This window comes from Ambystoma mexicanum, chromosome 3q, assembly GCF_040938575.1.
Source record: "Ambystoma mexicanum isolate Mex_15411 chromosome 3q, UKY_AmexF1_1, whole genome shotgun sequence".
Lineage (NCBI taxonomy): Eukaryota > Metazoa > Chordata > Amphibia > Caudata > Ambystomatidae > Ambystoma > Ambystoma mexicanum.
Window position 1 is genome coordinate 264,353,934 of NC_090926.1, and position 16,936 is coordinate 264,370,869.

Sequence of the window (16,936 nt, forward strand, 5' to 3'; positions counted from 1 at the left end):
AGCAATGCCCCCAGTGGTTCTTGGGATAAGCACTGTTGTATCGATAGGCAATACAAACCTACAAACACTTAGCATAATCCTTCTCCTAGGGCACCCGCAGTATCACAGTATCAACGGCATTGCCTTCTGGCTGTGTGCCACAATATTCCCCTCCCCATTGGGTTGCAGTTGATAAAGTGACCTCTACGTAAACATGGGCAGTCTATGGAATTCCTTTGTCCTTGAGAAAGTCACAATAATAACCAAATGGAGGAGGGTCATCTGATAAGGGAGTAAACCAAATGACAGTAATGAATTTAATTTTCAATGATAAAGAATTACAGTCAACAAGAGCTGCAAATAACAGTGGACAGTAAGAATTATATATATATAAGTAGAAAGGAAGCAGGTGTAACCTCACCGAGCCAATGACACTCAAAAGCTTCTCCTCCGCTTTGCTGAACAGCACCCTGCTCTGAATAGCAGCGATTGCCTCTGGGTGAAGCTGTCTCATTGCCTGGCAGGCAAGCCTACAAGGGGAGAAATTCAGTCATAGAAAGAGGGTGAGAAATGTTTGAGACGGAAAGGAAAGCATAGAGAGAGAGATGGGGAGAAAGAGACGGGTACTGAAGATTAAAGAAAATGGAATATAGAAATAGAAGGTTCAGAACATTATTTCATCCAGGAGTTGTAAAGAAGCTATTTTCTGTAGAAAGAGCAAATGCCAAAGTCAGAGTATGGAAATAAAATGCACAGAACTTTATTTCATAAAGGAATACTGCAATCAGTGTTAAGCGTACCATTTTTTCATACACAGTCTGCTTTTCTTGCACTGTTCAAAGTATAGAAAGCTCACTTAGCAATGCAGCAAAGGTTCCAGCCACTATGGACATACCTGGTTTTCACTGGCGTATCCACGGATTTAAAAAAAAAAAACCTTTATTTAGGAAACAGACAGACAAGCCGTAGATCACAATACTGAAATTCTGAAACCCTCCTGGAGAGACCCACCCATCAATATTGATAATACACACCGGTATATCAGCCGTCCACTTCAAAGTATGAAAAGTCAATTTCGGTGTGAGCAAACAGAGTGCAGGTCAGCATCTTGCTGTGTGCGAGATAAGTAGTTCTGGAACGGGCCCCAAATGTCATTTGGATGGCATGTCACCACAGCAATTGCCACATAACTACCTTCCCTTTTGTTAGCGTAGGTGAGCTCCAAGTCATTCTGTGCTTGTAGGTGCAGTTTTAGATTTCCAATACTTCAATATACATTTCTCTGCAATTATACATGCAATGTTAAAAAAACTTTGCACAATCGTTGAGACCTTTCCAATAGCTCCCAAAATATAATTTGGAGGGTTCAATGTCCGCGTTATTTCCACGATATCATGCAGCATCTCTGCTATATCCTGCCAGAATTGAAAGACCCATGGACAGTCCCAGAACATATGAAAGAGTTCGCCCCCGCCCTGACACACTTTGGACATTCGTTGCTCGCATCAGCAGTGAACCTGGTGAGCTTAGCCGGAGTGTAATACAGATGATTTAACAACTTAAATTGTATAAGATGTAATCTCACATTCATCAAGACCTCCTTAGTCAGGGGACAGTACTCATGCCATTTGGAGTCCTGTATTTCCATCCGCAGATCCCGCTCCCACTTTTCCCTCACCACATTCTTGGGAGTTTGGATAGCCTGAACCAGCCTATAAAGCCTTGATATAAGTCTCCTGGCACCAGCCACTAGCGATGCAATCATGAGATTCAAATTCCTGCTGGAACCATGGCCACCTATGCCTGACTGATTCCCTCATTCAATAATATTGTAAATTCTTTATGGGGCTGCTCCCTAGTTTGGCAACAAACTCCTCCACTGTCAGGAACTGCCTACCCGGTTACAGATCACCCAGGACCAATTGCTTCTCCCTATCCAAATCATAAGTAGAATGAAGCCCGGTATAAGTTCCACAAGGGGACCACTCTGCTATATGGGGCGGTCACCTCTAGCCTGCGGACCAATCTAGACCACGCATTCACCGTCGTGCAAATCGGGTCGAAGGTACATGAGTCAACATATCAGTCTGTAAAAAGGACTGACTTGAGGTCCGTGGGCACTGGATCATATTTTTTCCAGAGCCCGGTGCACAGGTCCTGGGTCAGGGGAGTTCCAGTGACCAGAGAATTGCACATGCACTACAATATAGTACAACTCATCATAGCTCATCCGGGCCACCCCTGCCCCCGCCCTCCACACAAACCTCACTGGAAGAGATTGCAACTTCGTAAAGAACCCGCGCCCAGCCACATTGGAATATTGGCGAAATAATATAATAGCTTGGGGACCACAATCATTTTTAATATGGACAATCCTCCCTACATGGACAGGGGGAGCACAGTCCACAGCTGCAGATTGGCACCAAGGCAGCACAAGTAATCCTCGTGATTGTCAGCATACAGCCAACAGTGCTCCCTGGAGACCAGTATTTAAACCTGAGTGGATCCCCACCGGAACCCCATTAGTTCAACAGGCTGCAGCGTCCAGTCTGTAAGCAGGAACAGTTCTGACTTGGAAGTCACTAGATTCACACTCTACTCAGGTTACAAAATAAACAGCGCCATCACAGGGCCAAGATTATGTGCTGGGTATTGCACATACAATAAAATATCATTTGCATAGAGTGAGATTATCTGGGGCAGCCCAGATATACGAATACTCCTATGCCCATGCTGAAGGTGTCTCACCCGCTGATCCTCGGAGATCTGTCGGCCAGGTGACCAGGGCACGGCCATCGCTATTGGATCCAGTTCCTGGGGGTGGACCAGTGGTGGAGGATCACCTGGGCGAGGTGTATTTGGCGAGTAGACGTGGGACATTGAGGGTTGAGACTCAGGATCCCCTTACATATAACAACTTTTCCCCATCCTACCATGTAGGCTATTTAGAAGCTCTACCAACCCCGCCCCGTTTCCCACATGAACACTTTATAACACAGTAACAGACCGACACCTGAGCCGTTTACATGTCCCAACACTCGGGTCAGGCAGAGTCAGGCGATTGACAATAACCACACACACCTGACAGCCCTTTACCTTCCCCACAGGGCTAAAAGGCGGAGCCCGAAAGCACACTTCGAGCAAGGCTGAACGTATAAGGAGACAGCTACACCAAACCGGCAGTACAATGGGAGAAGAAAAGCGGTGAGACCTGGAAGGACGACAAAGGGGAATTGCCCTTGCCCTTTTCAACTCAGGCCCAAAAAGCCTCCAGAAGGGAAAACGTATGGTGCAAAAGATGTCAATGGTACAAGGGGGCCTCCCGCACTGATAACGCAGACAGAGAGGCAAACTGGCTACCATGGTACTATCCTTGACTGCTGAGAACAAAGAAGTCAATGGGTTTTGCACAGCCGGTGAGTTGGAGGAAGCTGATATCAAGTCGAACTGTGTGAAGCCCAAGGTTGCGAGTAGCAACATTTTGAACGCAAGAAGAAAGGACTTTTGTGTATGGTTGAACTTTAAAGAAAGCCCAGTTGAGGTCCAGGTGCACAGGGGTCTGGCGCCATGTGGGCGCTCATTCGAAAGGCTCTGACCAGAACCGGTCTGTGAAACTACAACAACCAGAAAGCCCTAGAAAAGGGTGCCGTGAGGCATCAGAGTGGTCCTACAAGGGGTCACGTGAAATCCCTTGTACAATCGAAAGTCTCTGACCCGTTGCTAGAAGAAAGCTACGGCAAGGAAACCCTGCTTTCCACTACAAATGTGAACTGTGATAATTGGCAAAAGAGAACCCAACAGAGGGATGTCGAAAGAAACTGGACGAGAAAGAAACTCTGCTTTCTGATAAAAATGCGCAAACACATGAACTATGTTTAAGAGGGGCCGGGTGAACCTGACAGAGGGACTTATCGAATAAGAGGTTCAATCATGAGGGCAAATAAGAGTGGGGACAGGGGGCAACCCTGTCACGTCCCTCAGGGTAGTGTAAAGGGCTGTGATAGCATGCCATTGGTGCGGATCATAGCAACTGAACCACACAAAGTTGATAAAGTATCCTCCGAACTGGAACTGCCTCAACACCCTAAAGAGGAATTTCCAAGAGAGGGCGTCAAAGGCTTTTTCCGTATTCCAAGGATGCGACTGCCCTAGCTTGCAGTGTTATTTGTGAGATTATGCAGAAGAGCCTCCTAAGGTTTAATGCTGTGTATCTGTTAGGGATGAATAACGATTGATCTGGATGCACCAGTTGCGACATATAGGGGAGAAGCTGGGTTGCCATTATTTTCGCAAATACTTTAGCATCTGCATTAATCAGCGACAAAGGTCTATATGAGGCCAGCTCATGCGTGGGTTTGCCTGGCTTTAGGAGCACAGTAATTATGTCTTGAGCAAGGGAAGGTGGAAGCCGATCCAGCCTTAGGGACTCCTCTCACAATCTCAGCAACCACGGGGTCTCGGTCAGTCAAAACTGCTTGTATAACTCGATCCCTAGGGCATCTGTGTCCTGGGTCTCACCAGATGCCAGCGACGTAATCGCTGTAACCACTTCCTCCACCGACACTTGTTGATCCAATGGCAAACGCACCTCCCCCAGTACCCTCAAAGTGGTCCAATTCTGAGTTTGTACACCTATAGGCATTAGCATATAGGGTTGCGTAATACAGCAAGAATTCCCCATTAATGTCTGCATCAGAGGTCAGCAGATCTCCAGCTTGGCCCTTTTGTCCTAATGATGGGGCTGCATCCCTCTCTTGCTTCTCACCACCTGCGCCAGGAACCTCCTGGGCTTGCCCACCTCCCTGTACCTATGCGCAAGGACAGGCTGCACCATGTACTGAACCTCCTCATCTGCCAGCTCCCGGAACTGGAAGATACCCTTAATCACTCCCAGCAGCGCCCAGTCATGGGAGTCCCCATATTCGTTCTCCACCTGCCGTAAGTGCAGCTCAACCTCATGTAGTTACCGCTGTATCCCTTCAAATGCCCCAGTTGACACAGATAGCAATTTGCCACGCACCCACACCTTGAACGTCTTACCAGACTGTTGAGTAGATAGTCACTGACCTTTCTTTCGCCTAAAAGAACACATCAATTTTGAATTGGAGGGAAGACACCAAGCCGCATCTAGTAGCATAGAAGGAGCCATTCTCCACAGGGGCATGGGCCTTCCGGGACCATCAATAGCAAGAGACAGCTCCACTGGTGAATGACTGGACAATGTACGTGGGTGAATCTAACATGTACGTACTCTCAACACCCACTCGGAGGAGAGCAAACAAAGGTCCATTCTGCACATCGTATCATGGACCAACGAGTAATAGGTAAATTCCCTCTCAGCAGGGTAATTACTCCTCCATATGTCCACCAGTCCTAAATGGGATAATCAGTCCAATTCATTTGTGCTGTGCCAGAGAGGTCACGCGGGGCAGTCACTGATCGTTACTTAACAATATCAAGAATAGTGTTGAAATCACCCCCGTCCCCCCATACTATGGGTTGTCAAGTGCTCTCGTGAGAATAGCAGGTAGATGACGGTTAAAGGACGGGTCATCCACATTTGGGTCAGGTGTTAACTAGCCCCATCCTGCACTGAGCAGTCGTCCCCATTTTATCACATAGCTCAGTGCAGGGTTGATGCAGCTCTCTTCAACCTGAAATGACGGGGACTGGTACCAGAGTGAACACCCCTCGTGCCTGGGATAAGTGGTATAAAACCATTGCTGCCCCTAGTCTGGCACAAACCCCTTATGCAATGACCCCAATGCATGCATTTCCTGTAGCATGACTATCTTGGGATGGTGTCGCTTAAAATATGCCCCTCTCCTCCTAGCTTTACGGGGGTTATTGAGTTCCCCAAAGATCCAAGTAATTCTAATCGTGTCACTCATGTACGTGTATGTGGCCTATGTACTGCACAAGGGAACATTGCATTCCTCGGTAGGCCCCTAGCATGGGAGCCCTCCTAGTGACCAGCATATCTGTCAAACTTTTGAACTTGCCCCCCCAACTTCCAAACCCACCCCTGAATCCACCCAACAGAACAACATTATACCCCTGATTCAGTCTCCCCCTCAATTTCTCCCTCAACCCACTCTCATCGCAGACCCCCCTAAACATCCAGCCCCTACCACAACCTGAAAAACAACCACCCCTTCCTCCGCTCACCTCCCACCCACACCATCACCCCAAACTCAATGATGCTGCCCCATAACAATGGAAACCTCCAAAGGAGTGGTGCGAACAGCAAAGGTCTGAGGGCTATCTTGCGCCCTTGCATAGTTACAGCAGCATTTTCTTGTGCCTTTAAGCGAGATCTACACGGTCCAGGTTTGCATATGAACAATATCCATCTCACTCTCGCATATAAACAATATCCATCTCACTCTCCTGACCAGCTGACGCAGTGTCCGCCGTGGGACTAGGACCTGGATGTTGGGTAAGATTTTCATATCAATGATAAAATCTTCCTGACCTGTGTCAATCCCAGAATTTTTTGCTTTGACTAGGTAACTATTATACCTTTTCTCTAGGTGAAGGGGAATCGTTTTCCCCTCTCATCTAGTCTTTTACTCTTTTTATGGGTAACCCTTGTATGTATCTCCATAGTGTATGGTGGAAGTTATAGTTTCCTACAACGTTTGGGCTTAGGCTGGGTTGCCCCCATTTGGCTCCCCTCTTAATCTCTCTTTTATGTACTTGGGTGAACTACAATTCCCAAGTAGTAAAGAGAGATTTTCTTCCCCCATTAACATATTAAATAGTGAGCCAGCACACCCCACCTTATGTGGAGTTGTGGGGGTAACAATGTATCCCCTTTCTTACTTAGCTGGTAACATTTTGTTACAATTGCAAGTTTCTTTGAATGGCTGGTGGCAGTGTAACTACTTTTATTACTTTTTAGTCTTCGTTACTCGCAGGCTGTTAAATTCAGCCTCAGTAATGCACAGAAGAGCCACCATTTTGCTAAAATGTGGGCTCCTTTTTTTGCCATTTCTTGTATGCTTGCTGTTTCGGAGGTGTTCCCCAGCCATTCTAGGAAGGGACGACTTCAGTGGCAGCTTTGTCTTCGGCAAGAATCCTGTGGATTGCCTGCCAAGGCTCCAGAGTGTCTGGAAAGGCAGGAAGCGAGGAACAAGTCCAAAACTCTGCAGCCCTTTGTCTTTCCCCTTGCCTGAAAGGAACAAACTCCTAGTGGGGGGCTGGCTGTCCTCCTTGGACAGCCAGATCGCCCCTTGCTGTAAAATGCAGGGAGAGAATGCAGAAGTTGTGCTGTAGTGCCTGATAAAAACCCAGAACTTGGAAGTTTCTGACAAGTCGACCACTGGAGCTGAAACCGAAGAAGACGACGAAACGACGGCTGTAGGGATCTCCAGCGACCGGAGAGCCTGCTGTTACCCTTCCATCCAATCGACCTGGGGATACAGAAAAGGACGACCACGATCCAGATCCACTAGTCTCAAGAAGACCTGCATTTTGAGACATCCCACGTCGTGCTGCAACCTTGCAGTGCTGCACTACTCCAATACCATGGGACCTCGAGCCATTGTGCGTTGCATGACCTTACGAATTCTGAATCTTGCAGAAACTTTGTGGGCATCCTGCTGGACCTCCAGAGACGTGAAGCGAGACCAAAATGTCCCTTCACCAGAATGCTGTACCTTACAAACGAGAATCCAATCAGCGATATTCAGTCTTCTTCTGGCTCCTGAAAAGAGCAACAAAACCACAGAGCCGCATCCAGCCACAAGGAAACTCTTGCCTGGAGTCCTCCCTGTTGATCTCTGCTGCAGAAGCCCTTCCAGTGTCCTGTCTTCAGTCTTCATGACAAGGAATTCAGCAACCAGGCTTTTGGCTGCAGATCCTGAAGTCTTCTTGCTGCAACTTTTCTTCCGTGCTAAGGTACCTCTGTTTGCTGGGGTATTTACTTACCTTATGCCTTTGCGATTTCTGTAAAGCTTTGGGGTGTTTCTTATGGTTGGGGGTCCTCTCATCCAGTTCACCCAGGCTCAACAGGAATCCTCCTAGGGTGTCTTCTCAGAAGTGCCACGACTAACTTTAAAGTGAACTACTTACTTGTTTGAATAGGATGACGGTGGGCTCTAGCTTTGAACGCTCCTGTGCTAAGCTCTATTTGTTAGTCATGCAGTCCTTAAAGTTACGTGCGAGGTCACAGGTTGGTAGAGGTGAACCACATCTTAGGGAGACAGTCCTGGTTACCTTGCAATGTGTTAATTTGGAAATTTAGTATATGAATTGATTTCCATGCTAAGTGCGGTTGTTTTCCGTGAAATCTTTATTACAGTGAAGACTCATAGTCTTGTGTTGGTCAGCCGACACTTGTTTCGACCCAGAGGGGTTATCAAGGCCGATATTAAAATTACAATTGCACATATTCAGCAGTTGGTTAATATACATGACATATGTGAAGTGACATGTGCTTATCAAAATGTGAATTAGTGAATTCAGGTGAGGCATACATATTTTATATTTTAGCACACATTGCTACAAACTGCTTCTTGAAAAGTATCTAATAAGTTTTCCGTGAAGAGCTGTGGTGTAAATCTGGATTTGTTCTTAAGTTCTGGGATCTTCATTGATATATCTTCAATTGTCAGCTCTGCCGTGCATTCTCTTTTGCTAATGGCATTTTCTTCGTCCAAAGTGGACAGCAAGTAAATATCATTCAGTTCGCCTAATGTAACAGTACTTGATGGTTCCTTGCGTTCTTGCGGCTTGTACGTTACTGCTTTTGCTGCAAAAAACTTCTTGAGTTTAAGTCTTTGTGTGAATTTGAACAAGTCTATTTGTATGTCCACAAAGTTATTGTTACTGGTTGGAGAAAATGAGAGACCTTTTTTTAGCACTTGTGTCTGTGTTGTTGACAATTCTTTGTCCAACAGGTTCATGACTAGGCTTTGTTGTTCCCAGTCCCACTTGTTTTTGTGTCTTGGATCTTGTGCTTCTTTGGTCTATTTCTTCTTCTAACTCGTTTGCGTTGTTTGTCTGATCTTCCACCTCTTTCGCCTGTTGGGGTTTCTATATTCGTCAAAAGTAATGTAAAACTTATGCTTTTTGGTAAGGGGTTGGTGCGATTTGCTTTTTTGTGTCGCTTTATTGGCTCTAAAAAAAGAGTCTATTGTTAGTTGGTTCATTATTCTGTGCTTCTTCGGGTTCACTTTCAGGTTCAGAACTCGCCGGTGAGCAGTTTGGAGTACTTTCCTGAGACTTGTTACTGATTTTAGTCAGATTTTGCTTGGTAGGTGAAGACTATCATACTGGTAGTCCAGACAAACGCAGGAGAAGACACGCTGACTCGAGACACCACCAAACAGCACTGAGCATCAGGCAGACACTAGTCATAATACCCCATGACCTTCTTGCCACGGCACCTAACCCAAACATTTCATTCCAAGTCACAGGCAATTCGAGGACCCAAGACTGGGACCTGGCAGGACTACTCCAACCCCAAGGGGGCTCGAGCTGGGGCAACACCCACACATCCGAAACACAAACCTTGGTAAGAACCACATGCATACAACCCTATTATCACCCAAAACTATAAATTCAAAAAACGAACCCGTTATGCTTCTCTTCTGTCTTGACAAGTATAACAAGTGTTTAAAAATACTATCGTGTGAAAGAGTTGGTTGGTAATAAACTATGAGTGCATAGTTACAAAGGTTTTTACTCATCTTGAACTGTGAATGTTAGCATGCTAAAGGTCACGTAACCCACTAACCAATATAAGCTCAAACTCTGCACACCTATCTCACTAAAGAAACTCACACAACCATCTCTCGCACAACAAGCCACACGCACTTCACAACACTGCAACAACACATAAGCCGTGGCAACAGCACATGCGGACTGACACCGATCCAATACCCGCACCAAAGCTCAGCACCCGGTGTACACCGAGTTGAAGCTGCCAACAGAACACCACTCCTCTCACTATCCTACTCCTTCTTCACCCTACTAACCAACCCCCCACCTCATCACTTACAGATCCGCCAGAGCGCCTGGGGACCAATTCTGTTGGTGACGGTGCGCGGTACAAATACCTTTAACATTGAATGTGCATTGTTCAATTCTGAAAAGTATATAGAAGGTTATTTTACTCACCTGTGAATTGGTTGTGCCTCTCTTCTCCAAAAGTAATGCTGTTGGTTTCACTTTACTATTGGTGTTAGGATATACATGTACGAGTGCCCCAGTTGGGCCCCGCTTCCCTGACTTGCTGTTAGCCTGTCTAGAATAAGTCTGCCTTAGGTTATTCTTACCTTTACATTGCTAATAGCTCCTTTAAAAAGTATATGGGTTTTACTTAACTTGAGTTAGCTGTGTGCCTTACTTAAATAATTTAAAGAGTTATTGCATAACTCAGTCTGTGTTCCACCGACTTGAAAAGCAACTGTAATAGTATATTGCAACATTAGGTGTTACCTCCCTAAAATAGATGTGTGCCATTCTTAAAAAGTGTTCTTCAGGTGTAGCTGACCTTGATCTGCCTGGTGCAATCCTAAATTTGTGTTCTTGCTTATCGTAGACTGTTTTCCACTGAGCTGAAAAGCAACTGTAATTATATATTACAACAAAAGGTCTTACTCCCCTAGTATAACTGTGTTATCCTGAATAAGAGTTTAAAAAAAAAATATTAATTTTTACAACAAAGTTTAACCATCAAACCCTTTCCATTACAAGCTTCTTAGCATACATGTGCATATTATGTATTACTGTCTTCCCCTACTTTAACTCGAGCTTCCACCTCAATTCTTCAGACTTCAGTCCCGTTCACCGTTCTCAGACGTGTCATATGCACTGGAATTGACATGGGAGGATCCCGACAATGTGGCTACCATTTGTCTCCATGCTATCAGTGGTCCCACTTCATTATCCTCCCCTCTGCTGGCTGTCTCGTACCATACTATTGTCTTGGCATCTGCCCATTTCAAGGTATCGCCCCATCATACCTCTAATCTGGGTCTATGGGCTGCTTTCCAGCTCATGGCTATTCTCCTTTTGGGCAAAACGAAGGCCAGGTCTTTCAGTTTACTGATATTTTTCAGGTTGTGTGGTCTGGTAAATCCCCACATCATGCACGCCCACACGGATTCCACATCTAACTTGATTCCCTTTTTGGATAGTTGTTGCTTAACTTCTTCCCAGAATGTTCCCACCTCCGGGCACACCCAGAACATATGGATCATCTCGGCATTCACCTCCCCGCACTTGGGGCAATTTTGTACTTCTGTACTCCCAAATCTGGGGATCTTACAGGGGGTCATGTACGCCCTATGGGTGACATATAACAATCTGCTGCAGCCTCGCATTACTAGACACCTTTTTATGATATCTCTGAGCTCTTGCCCGTCTTGCATAGGTTCTCCCGCTTCCTCCTCCCAGACGCGTCTTAATTGAAGCATTTCCTTACCCACTCTAGACATCACCAGTTCATATATCCGGGATATTTCGTGCCCTCCCTTCGAGATATCGTACATCGTTTCTATGGCATTATCAGGTTGTTCTGCTAATGCTATTTTGGACCACGTTTCCTTGACCTGTTTAACTATTCTAGTATAGTTATCCTGAATAATAGTTATAGGTTTTTACTGTTCCTTGAATGAGTGTTCCACTATTCAGAAAAGTATCCTGGTAACAGGGTTGGTCGATTATGTGATTTCTTTGCTGAGGGACACTGCATAACTGACAGGGTCTACTACCCTTGTATTACTGAAAGTAATCAGAAAGTAAAATATTGGTTTTGCTTCCAATGAATAGATGTGGCCTACACTAAAAGTGTATGATCAGATCCTACTTCCCTAGAATTACTGTTAGGTATTCTGAAGAAGGTTTATGCTTTGACCCGTGTACCTTCGAGCATTGTGTTGCGTTTTTATAAATGTGTATGACTCTATGACCAGTACTTACCCCAAGACTTAACTCTGCCTACTTGTATTTATAATAAACCTTTACATTACTTCTGGTTGTAAGTGTTTCTATTGAATCTTTGGTATACTACAGGTGCTGTGTACTTTACTGCAGCCCTCTCGCCCTCATAAAACAGGCCTGACTGCTCTGTCTACGCTACAATATACTCAGGTGTTAGTCTTATACTAAGAGTGGAGTCTTATACTGTCTCAGTTGAATGGTTTTGCTAAGCCCTTAGTTGGACCTCTGAAAAACTGTCCCGGCAATAGACTGTGTTGGCACTCCCGTGGTTGCAGCAGGATCAATGCTTTTATTTAAGCTATAGCATCAGCCAGGATTTTGAAAAAGTGTGCCCTTCTCTCCTGTTGTATGCGCAGCTTGGCAGGGAACATAAGGGCATATGGGATCTGTCGAGATCGAAGTAGATGCTTCAAAGGGCCATATCACTGCCTCACCTGAACCCCAACTGCAAAGTCAGGGTACATATGAATGTTATAGGCCTCAAATCCTATTGTGCCCAGTTCCGTAGACATTTTTAGAATTCGATACCTGTCCTGTAGTTTAGTAGTCTGGCAATGATAGTATGCAGGAGGACGCCTCGGCTTCGGGATCAGAGCAAGAGCTCAGTGGGCATGTTCCACTAAGAACTTTGTTGCCCCAAACAGTTTCTTAATTAAATCTTCCAAAAATGGTTCAATGGGTCCCTTCGTAACTTTTACCGGACACCCCCACTATTTCACATTATTGCAGCGGGAATGTGATTCAAGGTCATCGCACTTGACCCGGACTGCCGCCAGCTCCGTCTTCAGCCCAGATATGGTATGTTCATGGTGCTCGACCCTGTCCTCCACCTCACAGAGTATGGCTTCGGCCTTCATGATGCAGCCGCTTTCTTTACCCAGCTTGGATCCCAGTGTACTGATGTTGGCCACAATATCGTCCAGTTTCACGTTCACAGCCGCAAACACATTTTGCATAGCCACCAGGATCTTCTCTCTTGGTGTCCTCTGACATGCTCCCACCGCCAGCGGTGCCAGAATCTTCCAGCCTGGGGACCCATACCTCACTGCCACATCCACACCCTCTTGCACTAGGTGTAGGCATTCAATGCGGCCACAGCTGGATAGAGTAGGTCAAAGTTGGGCCCCCGCTGCACACTCTGTGCTGGTCAATCAAGACCCCAAGCGGAATACCGTCTAGGAGCTTATGTATATCAGGGTCCACATCCTCTGGCGTTCTCACAGCAGGATAGCTCTGGCAGCCATTCCCAGTAAAGCTCAGCACTGCCTTAGGTTCCCCTCTAGTGCTTTCCTAGTGCTTGCTCCCCGGGGTCACCGTAGCATGAGAGTGGCTGTCTTGCAATTGCACCTCCACCTCAGCTGAGCAATGTGTTATTAGGGGCTTCACAGCATGCGTTGCACCACCAGGGGTTCTTCGTCGTACTCCCAGTGCTCCTGGGGCCCCAACCTGCCAGACCACTCATTGCGGATCATGTGGTGCCTCAGGCCCTCCTCTGCAACAGGCCAACTCAGTATATCATCCCACACTGGCTGTCTGCGCTGCTGTGTGTGCATATCCTTAGCCCAGCAATATCCATGGGCCAGCGTGTCTCATGAGTGGTGCTTTGCTGCAGAACAATAATATCAAGTGAGTAAAAAACAAAAGTGATGACGCGCAGTAGCTGGCATGTGCAGTCATGGGGGCCTCGTTTATCCGATTGCGCCCAGGGGCTGCCCTCACACTCCCCCCAGTCCTCACCCGTGCTGCAACACACTGCAAGGGCCCGGATGCCTTACATGGCATCTTGGAGGATCGCTACCGTTGCAAGGCGCGAGTCTTCATTTAAGCAGCCCGCAGCATCCTACGAACCCTCCCCCACACAGGCTGCCGCGTCCCACAGTTGCAGCATCCCCAGCGCTTGCGATAGCCGGGCACAGCCTGTGTGTCAAACCACAGTTGACTGAAGAGGCTTGCGCCTCGCTTCATGTTGTCGGATCAGAATATTATGCGGCCAGAGTCTGTACAGCACCATCCGCTGTCTCCATACGCCTTTGGTGGTCTTCAGTTCTGCACTGGGAAGGATATTTAAGACATCAGGATTATGCAGGGACCAGAGCTTGCGCTCAGGCCACCATCTTCTTTGCAGCTTGGCAGTGCCACTTATATCCAGGGATGAGTGTAGGAAGGTTAAAACTGCCTCCTTCAATTTTTGAGTGATCAAAACCCATTTAACTAGGAAACGGCTGGTTTGAATATATACAACTGGAATGTGCAGCCTGCAGAACATTTTAACTTTTGAAGCAAAGCACTCCATTTTAACAATTGTGTGGTGTGAGAAACCTGAAGGTGTCTCATAGACTAGTTCCCGGGGATATGTTGAGCAGGTGGCCAGGACACGCCATCACTATTGGATCCAGTTTCTAGGGGTGAACTAGTGAGGGAGGATCACCTGAATGAGGGATTCTAGGGGAGTGGAAGTGGGACACTGACGGGGGAGATGCAGTACCCCCTTCCTTATAACAACTTTCCCCCATCCTATTCTGTAGGATATTCAGAAGCTCTAACCCCAGCCCCCTTTTCCGACATATACTTTCTTACACCATGAAAAACAACGGACTACCACCAGAGCCGTTTACTTGACATTTCCCAACACAAGGGTCAGGCAGAGTCAGGCACTTGACAATAATTACGCACAACTGATGGCCCTTTCCCTTCCCCACAGGGATAAAAGGTTGAGCCCGAGAGCACTCTACGAGCAGGGCAAAACGCACAAGAAGGCGGCTGTTCCAGGATGGCAGTTCAAGGAGGAGGAGAAAGGCAGTGACACTGGAAAGGATGACAAGGAGTGAAGTGCCCTTGCCCTTTTTGATCCAGACCTGCAAAGCCTTGTGAAAGAAATTTCAAGGTGGGAATTACATCCAGCGTGTGGTGTAACAGATGTCAACGGTACACAAGGCCCTCCCACACTGATAATCAAGGCAGAGAGAGCCACTTGCTACCGTGGTACCATCCTTGACTCCAGAGACGAGAAGTGCCAAGAAGTTCAGCACAGCCGGTGAGTCGGAGGGAGAACCGATAGAAGACCAGGCTGTGTTCAGAGAAGGTTGCAAATGGCAACATGTTAAATTGAAGAACAAATACCTTGTGCGTTACTTAACTTTTAAAGCCCAGGGAGAGAACAGCTGCAGAGTGGTCCGGCGCCACATTCTCCGTATGTGAATGATCCATCCATTGACTCATCTGATCAAGAAGCATACCTGGTTCACCTCACTAGAAAGTTGAGCACTGGCGCATGAATTTCTCTAGCAGTGTGAAGGGCTATGTTACCCGGTCCACAGCTTGTTCAAAGAATAGAATAACAATCCCTAATATCCATACCTGAAGAAGGGCACGAGAGCCCAAAACACGTATTGATAGGAAATGCCATTCTCAGAAATCTCTGCACAGCAAAGACAGAAACAGCAATTCCTATCAAGATATCTCGATCAATAAGACTTATATATGACTCATACTTTTATGCTGTTTTGAATTAAATGGTAATGAGTTTCTTATTTTTCTTATTATTATGTAAACCTTACAAAAGTGATAACTGAATAATAATGGTACATTAAGGGTTGTCAAAACTACCCACTAATGGAAGACATTGTTGGATTATGAAATGTGTATGCATGCTAAGTACAGTATTTACTTTGTATCATCAATAATTTGTTTAATTGAAAATGGTACCGTGTTATACCTGGATTACTGAAAATACATAACTTTTTACAAAAAGCTATTCTGAATAGAGTGTTTTATGGATATTCTACAATTAGATTGCATAATAGTGTGCCCTTGTCTGACCCTCGTTGAGTTTCGAGGGACCTGTCTTTACAGCATTTACCTGATCTGGTAGCACAGATCTTAAAAGGAGCGCCTGAAAGTTATTGACATAGCCAATTGCGTATTACATTAATTGTTTGGTAGAAAGAGTGCACCTCCACATTTTGCTCTGCTTAGTCGAAAGGCTCTGGTTGGTCCCCTGTTGTGACAGATACCAGGAGGCCCTAAGAGAGCCGGCGTAGGAAATCATAATGGTCATACAAGGGTCGAGTAAAACCCCTTGTACAATCGAAAGTCTTTGACACACGGAGGAGACAAGTGAACAGTGCTAATGGGCAAATTTGAACCTGACTCAGGGATGCCTGCGAATTAGGGTGGTTAGTAACAACCCGAAAACATTGTGTGAACTGTGTGAAGCCTGACTGGGGGCTTTAAAGAAAGCCTGACTGGGGCTGAGACACGGACTTAGGTAGGCAAAGAACCTAAGGGGTCTAGCGAATGAAGGCAAGTGTGAACCCAACAGAGGGATGCCGACAGAAAGCTAGGGATGGGAACCGCGCTTTTCTAATGAGACGTTAAAATCGTGAACTGTGTTAGAATGACAAGCATGAACCTGACCAAGAGATATCTACAGTGAATTGATGATCTGAGCCTGAAGGAGGGAGGCTATCGTAAACAAGAGGAAAGCTAAGGGAAGTAAATCCTTCACTGTGATTAAACAAAGGAACCTGTGTAACTTGCAAATGTGAACCCGGCTGAGGGATTCCTGCAAAACGGGGTGAAGTGCGATAACCCCGTGAACATTGTGTTGACAAGATTGAAAAAGGCTGAGGGATGTCCACAGTGAAAGTGCATTGAGACTCATGAATACAACAGGTGAAATATTCTGAGTAGAAGGCTGTAGTGAAACCCGACGGAGAGAGGCTAATATTCAAGAAAGGTCTGAGACCGGAAGAGGGGGATCCAGGGGTGAGGAAACACCACCCAATGTACATATGGAAGGGAACCTTTGGTTTTGTTATTTTGGCATATCAGGTCCTCGAAGGCAAGAGACTTTGTAGAAAAGAGACTTGCCCACCGAAGGTCCTGATATCACACAAAGGAACTATAGCCTTGTGCTGCAGAAGCCCGGGCGTGTGCTGTGCTCAAGAGTCCCGCCTTGTCCCATGCTAAAAACGTGGGGAACCGAGACCACAGCTATAACATC

General features: G+C 46.2%; 1 protein-coding gene across 2 annotated transcripts in view; it reads right to left on the bottom strand.

Annotated features, from left to right (window-relative positions):
- MCRS1 (microspherule protein 1) overlaps nt 1-16,936 on the bottom strand; it is a 700,973-nt gene that overhangs the window by 395,265 nt on the left and 288,772 nt on the right. For both annotated transcript variants that reach the window (XM_069653718.1, XM_069653719.1), the window contains exon 7: nt 401-509. In XM_069653718.1, the coding sequence (XP_069509819.1) occupies nt 401-509 (109 nt within the window). The remainder of the gene's footprint in view (nt 1-400; nt 510-16,936) is intronic.